Source organism: Anguilla rostrata, chromosome 4, assembly GCF_018555375.3.
Source record: "Anguilla rostrata isolate EN2019 chromosome 4, ASM1855537v3, whole genome shotgun sequence".
Lineage (NCBI taxonomy): Eukaryota > Metazoa > Chordata > Actinopteri > Anguilliformes > Anguillidae > Anguilla > Anguilla rostrata.
Window position 1 is genome coordinate 23,649,867 of NC_057936.1, and position 15,374 is coordinate 23,665,240.

Genomic DNA, 15,374 nt, shown 5'->3' on the forward strand with positions numbered 1-15,374 from the left:
AGGGCCACTGCAGGTTTATAATCACAGCAAGGTCACATTTGTGCTATTTTTAACATTAATGTCATCAGACATTAATGTTAGGGCTTTCATTTTAGATTCTCCAACATAAATAATATGAGAGAGAATATATGCATCATAGACTGCTTACAAGTTGTAGAACTGGACCAAAGTTGTGAATGAAAAATCTAAAATCATTTAAAATGCACTGAAATTTAAACCAGGTTTCCATACAATTAAATAGAACTTTACATAGGATTTTAAGACAGAAGTGACTTCACAAAATAGATCTAAAATATATTCTTGAGAGAAACGTATTAGCTGCACACAAAGGTTTTTTTTTATTCATGAGGTTTGCTAAAATGTTAGTTTATAATAAATTTATGGAAGATGAAAAGTGTAATCCTATGAGGTAAATAAGATTTATAAGGATTAGAATATGTGATCCTGCCTTTTATGCATCTCAGAAAGCAGAAATTGATTACTATAAGCAAGGGAGTTATCAATATATAAACGTACTGATACACATTACACTAATCCAGGAAACTACAAGCCAGTTATTTTAATTTGCACCACTTGTAACACTTTGGACTCTGTAGACTGTAGACAAGAATGGCTTCTTAAAAATCTAAATTGTAAGGCATGAAAGTGTAGTTTTTGCTGAGGAAGATCAGGATGACCAAATCTTGATTTCTGGGATGGTTTGCACTGGTTTGCACAGAAAAGAGAATGAAATCTGTTCTTGGTTGATTTTCTACATACCCCGATTGTTATAATGATCCTTTCCTGGGAAGTGAAAATGCACGATGAATTATTCTTTGGTCCTGCTTACACCAGATATCATTCATTTTATGTACTGGAGAGGAACAGCAAAAAGAGATACAAAGTAAATTTTGATGACCTTAGGAGAGAAGATTACCTTCACCCAGTCTCCGAGGCTCGATGAAAAATTAAACCAAGAGGATATTTTTACGTTGATAAATAAATCATAACCCACTTAATCCCACATGACAGGTTGTGCTCGTTCATTAGGCTGCCCCTCATCTATGAAGGTGCCCTGCTGAAGTAACCCTGCTATTTAAGAAGTTTCTTCTGCCACCAGCTGCTGTAGAATAACAGGTTAATAACTTTTTCACATAGCCTGACACGGTAAGTACTCCGTCGGAAACACAGGTGAACACAGGCAAAGGACATAGCCTACTATAGCCTTCACTATGCAACATAATAATACTATAAGTATCCTATTCATCATAGTTTCTTTTTAAAACTATGGTATTATTGTATATATGTTTTACTATTAATATGCCAGTAGAGAGGTTCAACTCATCCTAACTCAAATAATCACACGTTAGCTGCTTAAATGTTGTCGTTACGTTTACGCTGACGATAACAGCCTGTATGCCCCGTACTACCGTCAACATGCGTTTGCCCAGTTCATCTTTGTCATCACAGTCCAGTATTCTATTAATGGAAAGCATTAGATCATCTGTGACGGCTGGCAGCGTTCGACCCCTGTAAACGGCATTGCTGCTTGAAATTTCTTCTTGGAAGGCGAGGAGAAACATGAAAATGTTCCAGCGTGTGTGTGAGTGAGTCTGTGTGTATGTGCGTGTGTGTGTGAAACTGTCTTCCCCTTTCTCTCTTTGTCCCTCCTCCAAAGTAAGACTCGCGCCGGAGCGCTGTATGCATGTATCCCACTGCAAACAGGATGAACCACAACAACCTTCACTCCACTCTCACGTCCATTTAACCCCATATTCGGTACGGCCGGCCGGAATCCATGCTACCCTGACACACGATATTGCAGTCCCGTCTCCCCGACAATATCCGCACTCATTCCCCACTGAAGCAGCATGCCCGAGACGGGAGCGGCAGCAGCAGCCGCCGCTGCAGCCGCAAGCAGCTCCACTGACACCGAGAGCTCACGGCACAGACACCGATCACAAGAGGGCGAAAAGACAGATCCAGCTGCTGCTTCTCAACAAACGTCCTCCGGGGTTTTGGGTGAGTTTCCCGTTATGTTAAGGCAGCCTAGATTGAGTTCGTGAATGAAATGTAAAACATGAGCTACGAGCACAGGTGGATGTGAGGGGAAAACAAGTGCAGGGACGTTAGCTAGCTATTACATTGAAAGCGTCACATGCGGGCAACGTCCTTTTGTCTTAATTCTCCAGAGCAATGGAAGCCCTTCAAAATGATATTTTCTTGTCAATAACACGGCGATCTAAAGTAAAATGATGTCTTTGTTTTCAGAGGTCAAACGCATCATCATTGCTTCCACTGTTTCTTTTTTTCGCTCATTTTAGTGGTAAGGTGCGTTTCGGATTTAGATATCTGCTGTGTGACATATGCTGTTTTCTCGCACGTCAAACATCCCGTGTGCTAGTTTTTCTCAAAAATGAACTTTCCAAAGTCACACCAAGAAGGCAAAATTAGGATGCATTGTTCCTGCTCCTTACTTACAGTAGCTAGCTAGCGATATTGCTATTACGCGTTGTCTGGTATTTCAGACATATAACGGGAAAGTTTTAATAGCTTGGCCGTTTGCCGAATTCAGATAACCCGTAGATTAAAAACCACGTCTCGCCACGGTTTATAGCTGCACAGTTGTGCCATTGTAGATACAATATTGCCGAGCTAGCTATTTAGTTGAAGCATCAACAGTGTTACTACGGTGTTTATTATTATATTTGGCCTTAACTTAAATACCATACTATACTTGTACGGGCTAATAATGTTCTTCATTATTATTAGCCTTGCATATCGCTTTTTCTTGGCTGCATGTTATCCTTGTTATTCAGTATTAAATGACTGGAGAACACGTTAATTGCGGCGGTTTGTGTTTTTGTGTCTGGGGCCGCCGCGTGCACTCCTCCAGTTGTGGTGCAGGATGATGCAGTGTAGCCATGGCCAGTGTATTGGAAGGGACGTTCTGTATGCAAGAGCAAGGCAAGGTAACTCGTGCACAGCAGCTCTTAAAGGTGTACTATGTAAGTTTAAGCTTGATGTTTTATAATATGTCATTATGTTTACATGACTGAGAGCAGTTTATGTATGTATTTTGTGCATGCGTACAAGCATGGGGCCAAAACGAATGAGGCTATCTCTTGTCTGTCAGCAGTTCGCTTGCTAAACAAAACAAGGGAAGCCCACTAAGTAGTTTTCATTAGTTTAAAGATGTTTTATTATCAAAATACAGTTTTAAATCATAGCGTGCCATACGTGATCATGTCCTAGATACTCAAGCTGTGTTTCAGCTAGGAGCATGTTGTATTTTGACTTGCATGCCATGAACAAAAAAGGCTGTGGGGTTGGGTTGGAAGTGAGAAACTAGGATTACCAGAATGTTACAGAACCCCATTTACACATGTCATTTTCATTCTCAGATCTCCCAATGCAAAGCTATATATAATTAAGCTGGTGGTCCATCCTGCAAGGATTTTCTTGGTGGGGTGTGTGGATGCTCATCTTCATATTTGCATCATATTGCCTAATCTTGGTGATTTGGGTTGGATTGTGTTGACTTTGTGTCTTCCATCTTTGTGATGAAATCCTTGCTGGCTCAATGGGAATTCATTGCTGAAAAATGCTTTTCTCAATACAGGAAGAAGCTATTGGATTTCTGGGTTTTGTGTATGACCATTTGCTGTATGTTTCCTATTTGGCATCTTGAATATGGTTTATGGAGTTGCAGAAATTTACCATGTAGCATTTAACTATTTTTTTTCTTTATCTTCTTTGGTCGTGTTTCCTGATATGTTTGTTCGATTTTGTATTGATAGAGGACTGAACTCTGAACCCACACACAGGCCTTTGTGTATTTACTCTCAGAGAAATTAAATATGAACACAAAATTTCCCCGTGAATTAAACATAACACCTGCTAGACACTTGCAGTATCCAACCTGCTTTCATAGATGCCACATTTGACTCAATTTCATCAGTTTAACCTCTTGACAACAGCCATGCTGTTCAGGAAAATGGTATGGCATACAGTATATACACAGTAAAATGCTCAGTGTTAAATCGACTCTTACAGAGTGCATGTGGTCCATGTTAGATTCATATATACTCTGTTAGAGTTTAATTAACACTGAACATTTCACTGTGCATGAAAACATATTTAAAAAAAGAAGAAGCTGTTAGCGACTTCCACTCTCTCCTTGCCTTTATGTTCTTTTACGTGAGTATCAGTGGAAGGACATTAGTTTACAAACATCCAATCTCAAACTAAAAGGTTTTTGCTTTTGTAGTTGGTGGCATTGACATCAGGAATTTTTCCATCTACCTTCTACTATCTACACATTTCCCATTCATTTATTTGTATATTAAATATTTGTGTTCTTATAATTTATATAAAGAATCCGATATGTAGGCTATAAGATTACAACATTATTAATTGCACTACACTACTGCTTTACTGTTTAATTGAAATACAACAACATTTTGTTATTTTCTGAATATGTTAGTTTATATATACATCATATTCTTGTGTTGTCTATTTATGATATGCCTATTATTTTAAGTCAGGAAATAGAGCCACTTTGGATTTCAGGATTGCCAATGTATTGTTTCATTTAACTAGTCAAATGAATCCATTCCACAAAACACACCAAACATTTCAACCTGTAAATATTATTTATCTGTAAGTGATGTATCAATTTAATACAATACCATAATTTAATAAAAATGCCTGAAATGTCTTTCAAAAATAAATTTCCTCGGCTTCAAACATCTGATCAAAAACTGTGCAGTGTAAGGAAGTGTAATGAAATGTAGCCTACTTTAAAACAAGTACTGTATTTATGGTGCAGTCTAGTATGATCTAGTATATCTCCATGTATAGAAACCATCTGAGATTCACTTTAACTGGGAGATACTCACCACAAGGCTATGACACTTTCAATTGTCTGTTTCTGTGTCTGCAGAACAACATAGAATGATTGATTTTTGAGTGATGGGGAATTAATTAGCTGTTTACAGAACAGATGTGAATTTATTGGTCGTGGTATGATGTCCATGCACCCAATGTGATATTACATGCTTACCAATATACTTCTTAGCTTTGCAAATATTACATAAACAAGCACGAAACCATCCAGACCCACGGCGCAGCTGTGCTAACTATATAGCTAGTTAGCTATGGCATGTCCTACCCACTGTAATGTTATTTGTTGTCCTCTGTGTGTCCATACATCTGTGTCGGTGGTTGTAGCAGTGTGTCCTTAGATCCTACTCTTGCATGCAGGATAGCATCCGTACGCGCTGACTAGGTTAACTATAGTAGGCAAAACGCGAACATGTTACAGTTAACTATAGTAACGTTAGGCGATAAAACTGTGTGTAAAAATGTTGTGCAGTTCGAAGTGGTGATTTTGGGAGATGTAGACAGATAAAGGCGTTGCGCTAACTAGGTTAACTAAAGTAGGCGAAACGCTAACGTGTCAGGTTTAGCTGAAGTAACGTTGATTTTAAGAAATGCAAAGAAAGGCATCGCTAGCACCACCTGCGCATGCAATGATTTTAGGAAATGCAAAGCACCACCTGCGCCGACTAAACGTCCCTCTCAGATTGTCCGTGAGTGAGTGACCTCAATTTGCCATGCATAGCCCACGGGCCATGGGAAAAAGCAGTTATAGAACAGGTATATCATGATTCTTTTATGGATCAACATGATGTTATCACTGTTGTAGCATCTGGTATGGACACTCCACCAGCATTACCACTTCCTGAATAAATAAATTTAAAAATAAATACATTTACCCTCTCAAATATTGGTGCACTTTTGCCTTTGTGCCGAGACTCCTTTTCTTGAGGAAGATTAGTCAGACAGTTGTACCTCTTCATTTTTTGTGCCAGTGCACACCTCCAAATAATGGATCTAGTCCTTTTGCACCCACTCAAAGTGCTAAAAAGGCAAAGGTGAACATCACAACTTTGCCACAACAATCATTTATTGTACCCGTGGTACTCCAGACAGAATATACCAGTATTTGCACAAACCAACTCTGTTTGCCCCTTGCTCTGCATTTTGCCCTACCAAAATAGGGCCTTCAGACTGTATAGTTCCTTTATATAATGGTTGTTCTACTGTCCTCTGTCCTGGAGCTGCATGTAATGGCAAACAGCATAGATGGGCCTCCTACGCAGACAGGTGTTAAGAGGTTTTGAGTGAGGGGCAGTTGACTACTGACCCAGCTGGAACGAGATCCAGAGTCAAAATTTAAAGCCTGATTTGAGCCTACTTGGTACAGACCAAGCACAGAGCATTACTGCTGACAAAGCATGTTAATATTTGAACTTAAGTTAACGCTTGAAGACGCCTCTTGGCTTAACATCAATATTGATATTTGCTGTTAGTGAGAACTAAAGGAATGTTTTCTCGGGATAGCTAGTGAAGAAAATAAATTTCACAGATAGCACTGGTAAAACTTATTGTTATGTGTTAGATCTGAGATTGAGATAATGAAAAGGTGCATACACTTTAGTCTAGGCCTAATGTGAGTGAAGTGCTGCTGTACATCAAATAGCCTATGTGAAAATTTAAAACCCCAGCCACAGCATCCTACTGTAGTTTTGTTGCACTGCTAAGTGAACATGGCTGGATGATTTACTGGAAGCATATGACAGTGAAAATTTCTAAACGTTGTTATAGGAACCATGGCTTTTAGAAGTGGAAAATGGAAAATCAGATCCTCTGTACTATCAAATTGCCCTTTGCCTCATAGACTTAAGCAGCTTTCACTTATACCAATAGAATTTAGGTGCCCCTTGAATGTGAACAGCTGGGATGAAGTGAAACTTGAGTGAATCCGAGGGATTCGATAGCCAGCTCTCTCCTGGAAAATCAGACTGCAGTGAGTGCATTCCAGACAGGAAGTACTGTAGACCACACCCTTCATGGTAGGTGACCATTATTGGTCATATTTGTTATTCTGATCAAAGAAATTATGTCCGCATGATTAATTTCACAAATTAATTTGCATTCACACAGGATAATGTCCTCTAGGCTCGTTGTCAGGATATGGTTTTGTTGTCATGTGTACATTCAAATAAAATAAAATGTATGCACACACAACAGTACACCGTAAGAAGGTTCAGTGTTAAATCAGCTCTGTATAGTTTACAGTAAAATACAGTTTATTTTACTTTAGTCATTTTGATCATTCCTGGATAAAATGTAAACTGTTAGAGTTTTTCATGTGTTCTGTTCATACTTTTTTTTCTCTACCAGCGTTCGTGTTTTGGCTCTGCTCCTACCTACTTACACTGGATGTGCATGCAATTATATTTTGCCTTACATTTGTGATCCTCCAATAAATCAATTTGTAATGGAGCTATAGTGGTCTTAGAAAGGGATAGGCTTGAGTCCAACTATAAATGCCATATGTGCATAAAGGAAAATAGCTCCATCATTAATTCAGCACTTTGTCCAGATGTGGTTGATGGTGTTTGTAGGCCCTCCTTCGAACACCATTCAAGCGCGACTGGCACAGCTGTGTCGAGAAAGAACCAGAATGTTTTCTGTGGTGTTACAATGCCTGATGGTCCTTCTGCATGTCTCAACTACGTGTGGAGTCACAGCAGGCTAATGTTTGTATGGTGTTCCACCAGAGCGGCGCTAATCTTGCTCTCAGACGTCCTTTCAACTGCCACCTCAGACAATTAGCAAAATATGCTTGTTTCTGACAGCTGAGGTTATGGTCAAGCAAGTAGTGAGGAAATGTTTGATCTAGCTTCTGGTTCCGGTTCTGGTAGCGGTGATGCTTGTTTGTATGCTTAATCTGTACAGGAAATCTTACTGGGCTGTATTCTTATTGTTCTGGAATGATGAAATGAGTTATATTGCTCATATGAATACTTTTTTTAAATCTCATATGAAGCACTATACAGATACACAGTATCTACATGAAATAAATGAGCACTTTGTGGGTTTCCATGTGTTCCATTTTGAATCTTACAGTGGTTCCTTTCCTGTGATCCTCCACTTCTTTCCCTTTGTGAATAGTGTAAACTAATTCTTAGCCTTTTTTGTTCAGTCTTTAAAAAGACACTCCTCCCACTGCTGAAATCATGAGTGAAACATTTTAAGCAGGGAGATCCAGTTTTGTCTGGTTATGAGCGATTGACCTTCTAGTGGTACTTCATCCTTCTTATTGAGTTTGTGCCTCTTCTGTATGCTGTCTGCGAGCTAGTAAGGTAGTGGGGCATGTGAGTGAGTTGAATATCACCCAGTCTACTATGGAAACAGCTATGTGGGGCAGTGGTGTGGGGCTAAGATGTTGCAATCGTCACAGAATGGAGACAGGCTGCTGTTTGCTCAGTTGAACAATGTGCTTCATCCAGATTGTGTTGAGGAGATGAACCAGAACCAGCATTTCAGTAAATCACAGTTCAAGGCTGTGATGCTCTGTGCTGGTGGTTATGGCGGATTTAACATTGGTTTACTCAAGGGGAGTAAGAGGCAGACATGATCCTACCATATCCTCTCCCCTGGATCTGCTTCCAGTATAATGCTGAGCCACGCATTATCTTTATTGGTGACCTGGGAAATTGCAGTGTGGGGTGACCTTGGTGCCAGTAATAAGATAGTTGTCTTGCTATAACATATCACCAGTACTGCATAACCCCTTCACCATGTGATATGGCATACTTCAGAATTTTTATTTCTTAATCCTGCTTAAGTGCAGTGTGCACTTTCTTTCGTTTAGTCTTGAGGAATCTCCAGAGAGATATTCCTCCCTGAGAGATTAGAAATGCAGGCTGACCTTAAACACATGTATAATATGTTGGGTTGATGAACCAAGATCCAGTGATCCAGAAGTGAAAAGAACTTACAGTGGAGTAGAGTGTATCTTTAGCACTGTTTTTTTTCTGCCTGCCAGACCCAACATGCAGTTCTCCATTGACTGCATGTTGCACATGCCTGACTTCACTGTAACTCATCCACACAAGTAGACATCAATTCAATTCAGGAAACATTAATGTGTAAGCTTCGCTTTCAACACCAGCAAAACACCTATGTGCCTAATGTGGCTATTAGCATGTTCTGTGTGCTAGCGTACTGGACTATGACACCAGAACCAGATATGAAAAGTTCCAAATATCTGTGTCCTGTTTTTTCTTCATGTTACTGCCTGCAGATTCAGCTAGGGGGATGTTTAGACAGTGACAATCCACTTAGACAGTGTGGCTGTGTTATCACTTAGCAGTTGACAGACTCCATGTCTGAACTATAAATCAGTATTTGGCCGCTTTTCTTCTATTCCGTGCATCTGCTGACTTGGGGGAACATTTTTTTTCTGGTTGCTTAGTGAGCTCATGGTATGGAGAGCTACAGCGGCCCAAAATGCTGTTTTTAGCCTCATGGGCTGAGGACAGCTCTAGTTCAGCGCCATGGTGCTTTTTGTTGGCTGAAGGCCTTCCTGATTGGCCAGAGGGGTACAAAGACTTTTCTGTCTCATTTCATTCATTCAGCAGAGTGATGTGGGGAAATGTGCATTTTTCTCTCTCAAAGTGCAATAGGATTGTGTTCCACTTAACTCCAGCACTGGGGGAGTGTTAAGGCTGTGTACTTCTGAATGTGGTCCCTGTGCAGATAGACTAATAGGAAGGGGATGGTTCTTCTTATCAGGAGATAAGAAGGTTCTTCAGATACCACCTGAGAAAGAAGTGTGTCCAATAAATCGTGGCAGGTGCTGATTCCACCCCCTGTTGTATGAACACCTGTGATATTGCCACAGAATACTTTTAATGAAAAATACATGCTTGAACTCACATTCACATATTTTAGAGTGGCTTAAAAAAACCCTCAAGGCTACAGATTTCTCTGCACACTATCTTAATGGGGTTTTTGAATGGACATTCATTGTTCACCTTGTGGCATTTGGCTGTACTAAGTAAAACATAAACCTTGCTGTAAGAGCAAGGCTCTTGTGATATTGATGTAAAAAGGGCCACATAGTCATCAGGGCACCCAGACTCCACAGCTGTTTGAAACATCAGTTTTGAGTGAGTAAAATATGTTATTTATGAAGTGACCTCTGGGACAGGATTCAGATTATTACCCATTTACACTTAAGCACTTCCTTAGACAACAGAAAACAGACCTGATACCTACATAATTGAACTTCTTGGAAAATGATGGCAATGTATTTTTCTAGAAATTGGAGTGTGGGGCAACAGGTTTTTCAAGTGAGGGAAATGACTGAGCATGTACGGTGTTCAGGATATTTAGCAATACATTTTGAGCAATGGGATGATTTGGCCAGATAATATCTGGCTGGTACTATTATAGGTACTATACTAGGCTTCATTGCTATGTTCACTGTGGGGCTGTCACTGGAACCAGCCACATAAATAACTCCAGACACTCAGGCTAACTGTGTGCTGCTCTTGAATTCTGATTGAAAAACATTCATGCCCTCTTCCGCTTGGGTGGTTCGCTGATCGTTTTCTGTCTTCTTGTACCCTGACTGCAACTCTAATTAGCCTACTCCTGAAGCTTCCGTGTGTACCGAGTTTAAAAAAACAAAAGTAAAACAATCGTAGTGCAGTGACACAGAGAAACATATCTACTAAACAGACAGTTCTAATAATCCCCACTTTTTGGAGGTTATCTAGTTATGTGACAAAAGTTCATTCACGCTCATTATATAGCTGTGACCAAGGTCGCTAAATGTATTAGGTATTAGTAATAACTGTCATTGCAAAGTGGGTTTTTTTACAGATTGAAAAGAAGAATGTTTGACAATAGAATGTTTTCTGTATATTTATTTCAGAATAGTTACAGTTCTGTTGTTTTGACCAAAGACATAGTGTGTGTGTGCTGTTTGTGTTTGTGTGTGTATGCCTGCATGTGTGTGTGTGTGTGTGTGGGGGGGGAGGCGTTGTGTGTGTGAGTGCCTGCATACATGAGTTTGCATGGACATATGCACATGCATGTTTGTGGACTTGGATTTAAAAGGAAGAGTGTGATATAGACCGATAGTCAAGATCCAAACCTCATGGCTGGCTATTTGCTGCATACCATTACACTATGAAATGAGCGGCAGGTTTCCTATTAAGTTGTCTGTATTCTCAATCAAGCTCGCTTTAATAAACTGTAAAAGCAGGGACTGTGAAACAAGAAATTCACTGCAACGAAGAGGAAATGCTTATGATCTAGGCCAGCCCAAGCGTGGTTTCACACGGCTTCCTCTGATTGTCATGGAGTAAAAAGAGCGGGGACACTTCGTGTGTGGTAATTCCTTGACAAACAGAACTGATGTGGCCTTCTGCCTCTTGTACAGTCAGAGTATCAGAGCTGAGGGCTGCTGGTACCCAGAAGCACTGCTGTCCGTCCTTCATTCACGCAGACGTCCATCATCCCTACCGTTCATCCCATCACTGGGTGGGGCACCAATACAAGTATAAGCCTGTGCCAGAAGTGGTCAACCCAGATCCTGGAGAGCTGCAGGTTCTGCAGGTTTTTGTTGTTACTCAGCACTTAATGGATTTATTACAGTGGTCGATTATATAGTTAACCCACCTCATCTGGTTTGTTGGATCTGAAGTGGTTGTTGTATTTAAGATGAAAGCAAAAACCAACAGACACTGCAGCTCTCCAGGATCTGGGGTGGCCACCTCTGGGCAATGCCACCATCACAGAAGTGTTTCTCCTTCTTTTGAATAAGGCTCTTCAATTGAATGCGTGCATGCGTGTGTGTGTACAGTGAGGAGGAAAGACACGTAGCAGCAGTAAAACATGCAAGGCAGTTTTCCTGTCTGGCAGGCTGTGAGTGAGAGCTGAGAGCTCACCATACAGTGTACCCCAGAGCCGGGTGGCACTCTCGCCCCACAGCCAGTCATCAGTATTGATCTCAGAACTGAAACAGTGCAGAGGGAAGTGCTTTGTCTCAACCACCTGCTGTCATGATTTTCCTCTGGGACCACAAAATCTTTACAAGCTCCACACCTACTATGTTTTAGGAATTTACTCATTGGTAGTTCATAATTAATCCCTTCAGTTGGGAGTCAGTAGACTTTCCGGTGTTGAGTGTACTTTTTAAATGCTTGTGGAATATTGTGGAAAGTCACCATCATGCTAATGCATTAGGCACAGGGACAGTAGTTCAGCAATAGCGAAAAGACATATATACCCTTGTCTTTTCCAGTTCAGTTAAAACCAAGAATTAATATTGCATAGAATATTCACTTCAGTCATACAAGGAACTAGTAAAGCTCAATGCATTAGCAGAGAAAGGAGAACTAGAAACTCCTCTGTATAAAATCCCCTGTATTTGGAGGTAGACACATGCAATTTTTTTCTCACTGTAATGCTGTCAAGGGTGGCTGCATCTGTTAACCATGTTGGTGAACAATTTTCTGTTTTACCCATTTAATCCAAAGTACGCATGCACATCTAATTCATAGGTGCATAGTAAAAAATGGTAATCGGTGCTGTTTCAAAATTATGTAAATGCATAATTTGAGATACATTATCCTAGTCACATTTTAATTGGAATTGATAATGAAACAAATACAATCTATTTCTTGTATGTGGTATTGATTTTGGAGTCTGTTGGGTATTTTGTGGGTACCAATCAAGTGGTTCACGCGGCCACACCTCTGGGTGTAGCCTAGCTAGTTAATAATGGAAAACACCTGATCCTACTTGATTTCCTTTTGTAAACCTGACAAGAGCCTGCCAGGCATTGGAACATTGTACCTTGTATTATGGAATAAAAATACGTAAGAATCGGAAGCTGCCACAGTGTGCGAGTTACTTTGAAACAACACTGTTTTAGTGTAGTCTCAAAATAGTGTCCATTTGCCAAAAAAGCGGAAAAAAGCGGCTTAGCCTAAAATGACTTGCGTGCTTAATACCGCGTCGGTCAAAAGTGGGTCAGCGCATCCAACGCTAATACCCTCTGTTCGTTTAATAATGAATGAGTTTGTGTCACTGAAACCTTGTGCGTGTGGTAGTCTTCGTGTATCCCAGACTTGTTCAGCAGAGGTCTTAAATCAGCGCCTCTGGGTGCAGGCAGTTATGTCTGGATGGCAGCGTGCTTCAAATTATCAGTGGAGAAGATAGAGTTGCCGCTGTGTCCATGGATAGTGTCTCTCTGCGTCTCCACACCCTGCACCTCTGTGGGGAAATGATCTACACAGGCTGACGCTAATGCCCCTGTTGGAACCTTTTTGTTGTGTGGATTTGTCTTGCCGGCACAATTTCTTTTTAACCCTCTTTAATTATAAGATTGTTCCTTAATGTTGGTGGTGGTGAGTGCCTGGGTATGTCACTGTGGGCGCTAATAAACAAGGCGGTCCAGAGGACTGACAGAAGTGTTCATTAGCTGCTTTCAGGCCCATTCACTGATTCATAATTTCTAGTCCTTTTCACAAAGCCCAATTGAAGCAGTTGGATAACCGGTCTGGGAATCTCTGGGGGAGTTCAGCTGTTTTTATCAAAGGGCTTCAGTATAAGCTTTCTTTCATGACTGGCCTGACTCCTAGCATGCTCTGTTGTTGGCACACATAAGGATACTGTATACAGTCTTCCCCCAGTCCCATAAATCAGGGGTTTTCTACTTTTTGTGATCCAGGGACCCCCTCACGGACATTCAGGGAATCCCTTCATAAGCTTTAAAGGAATATACTTACAAACGGCGGGGATGAGGGTGCAATTGCAGGGGTTGCAAGGTGGGGTTAGGTAGGGAGATTGTGATCACAAACTTGGGGGAGGGGGATGTTTAGATTCTAACTGTAAGCTTGTCAGCTGGCCAGGGACCCCGTACAGTACGTTGAAGGACTCCCCAGAACCCCCAGGGTCTACAGAGTTGTCACTTTCCAGTGCTTAGAAAGTGAACATAACTTTTCTTGATCTGAGGAACCTCTCCTATGTTTTTACAGAGAAAATGGAGCATGTCAGCATGTTCACATATACCACATATACCACCTCAAATTTTGTGCATTAAACTGCATACTACCTACCGTCAAAATGTAGAGGACATTTTAGGACAGCCAAATTGGATTACGCTATTAAATAGCAGAAAAAAATGTAATCTCCAGAAGGCAAAAATGCATTTTACATTCAGCGTAGGAGCTCAACTAAAGCAATTACACATCTGTATACTGCAGGTACCAGTCAGATTTTGTCTGTATTCACAGTGCCTGACTAATGATTTCCATGATGCTGAGTAACTTTCATAACTGGCATGTTACAAAAAGTCACATAAATGAATAACAATAGAAAAGGTTTGTGTATATATGAACTGGCCAAAAAGGTGGAAATTCCAATGAGATGTCACTTAATAGAACACCTTTCTATAGTGTCTCGAATTCTGCAGGAAGGATGTGCCACCATTGGTCCATGAGAAAGCCAATCAGTGCATGCCTTGTTGATGGAGGTCAGGAAACTGTCTCAGACCTCATTTCTTCCATAGACGCTTGATTGGGTTCAGATCTGGTGAAGGCCATGGCATCAATGGATTTGGTTACTGCATGTGCTCTGAGGACAGAGACATTGTTATGCTTGAAGACATCCTCCTGACAGGAGGAAATGCAGTGTATTCATTTTTAACTGATCATATGAAAAAATGGCCTTGCATACAGAGGGAGATGAGTTATCCTGTGCTTCCCGCTTTAGCCTGTACTTGTGTTCAGTATGTGCTCTGAAAGGCACCCTGGATAAGTGAGTGTGCCGGGTGAATAAGCAAGTAAAAATAGCACGTTGGAACTGTACAAAGCCTCTAAAATCACCACCCTATTAAAACAATGACGGCTCTCGTTTTAATCATTTTATTAATGATGATGTGCAGTAATGGCTTGGGGAGGCAGGTTAGGGCTGAAGCGATTGTGGCGTGCAGTCGACTGGATCACAGCCTTCCTCTTTGGATCAGCACTGTGACCCCCCCCCCCCATATTATATCCATTTTGGAGGAGGCGGTACAGGAGGGGGGCAGAGACAGTGCCCTTATTGTTGATCCTCTTTTCTCTACCCACCACACTGCTGGCACAGGCAGCACCCACAGGAGCCTAGTGCGAGCACAGAGCGAGCGAGCGAGCGAGAGAGAGAGAGAGAGAGAGAGAGTGAGAGGGAGGTAGCGAGTGAGCAAGCGAGAGAGAGGGAAGGAGGGAGCACTGCCTGGAAAGCCAGTGAGAGAGGCTTTTATATCCGCTAACAGGTCTGTGCATCCAGCTGCTGGAGGAAAAGGCTGGATTTCAAGCGGGGAGGGGCATGTGCGGCTATCTGTGTTAGGTTTGTAGGGTGGGGGTGGGGGTGGGGGGGATGGTGGTTGGTGGTGGTGGAAGGGGCTATCGCGACAAGCAATAAAGAGGATCTCTGTTCCGGAGGCCGCGAGACGGAGAGAACAGAGGGAGAGAGATAGGGAGGGG

At 41.3% G+C, this 15,374-nt stretch overlaps 1 protein-coding gene across 3 annotated transcripts in view; it reads left to right on the forward strand.

Annotated features, from left to right (window-relative positions):
• The first annotated feature begins 1,397 nt into the window (after nucleotides 1-1,397).
• The window catches only part of ano8b (anoctamin 8b), a 33,271-nt gene continuing 19,294 nt past the window's right edge, over nucleotides 1,398-15,374 (forward strand). Inside the window, exon 1 of one of the 3 annotated variants that reach the window (XM_064331579.1) lies at nucleotides 1,398-2,001. In XM_064331579.1, the coding sequence (XP_064187649.1) occupies nucleotides 1,851-2,001 (151 nt within the window). In that variant the 5' untranslated portion in view covers nucleotides 1,398-1,850. Of the gene's footprint in view, nucleotides 2,002-15,086; nucleotides 15,164-15,374 lie in introns of those variants that run through there. The other 2 variants (XM_064331580.1, XM_064331581.1) reach the window with 2 other exon arrangements.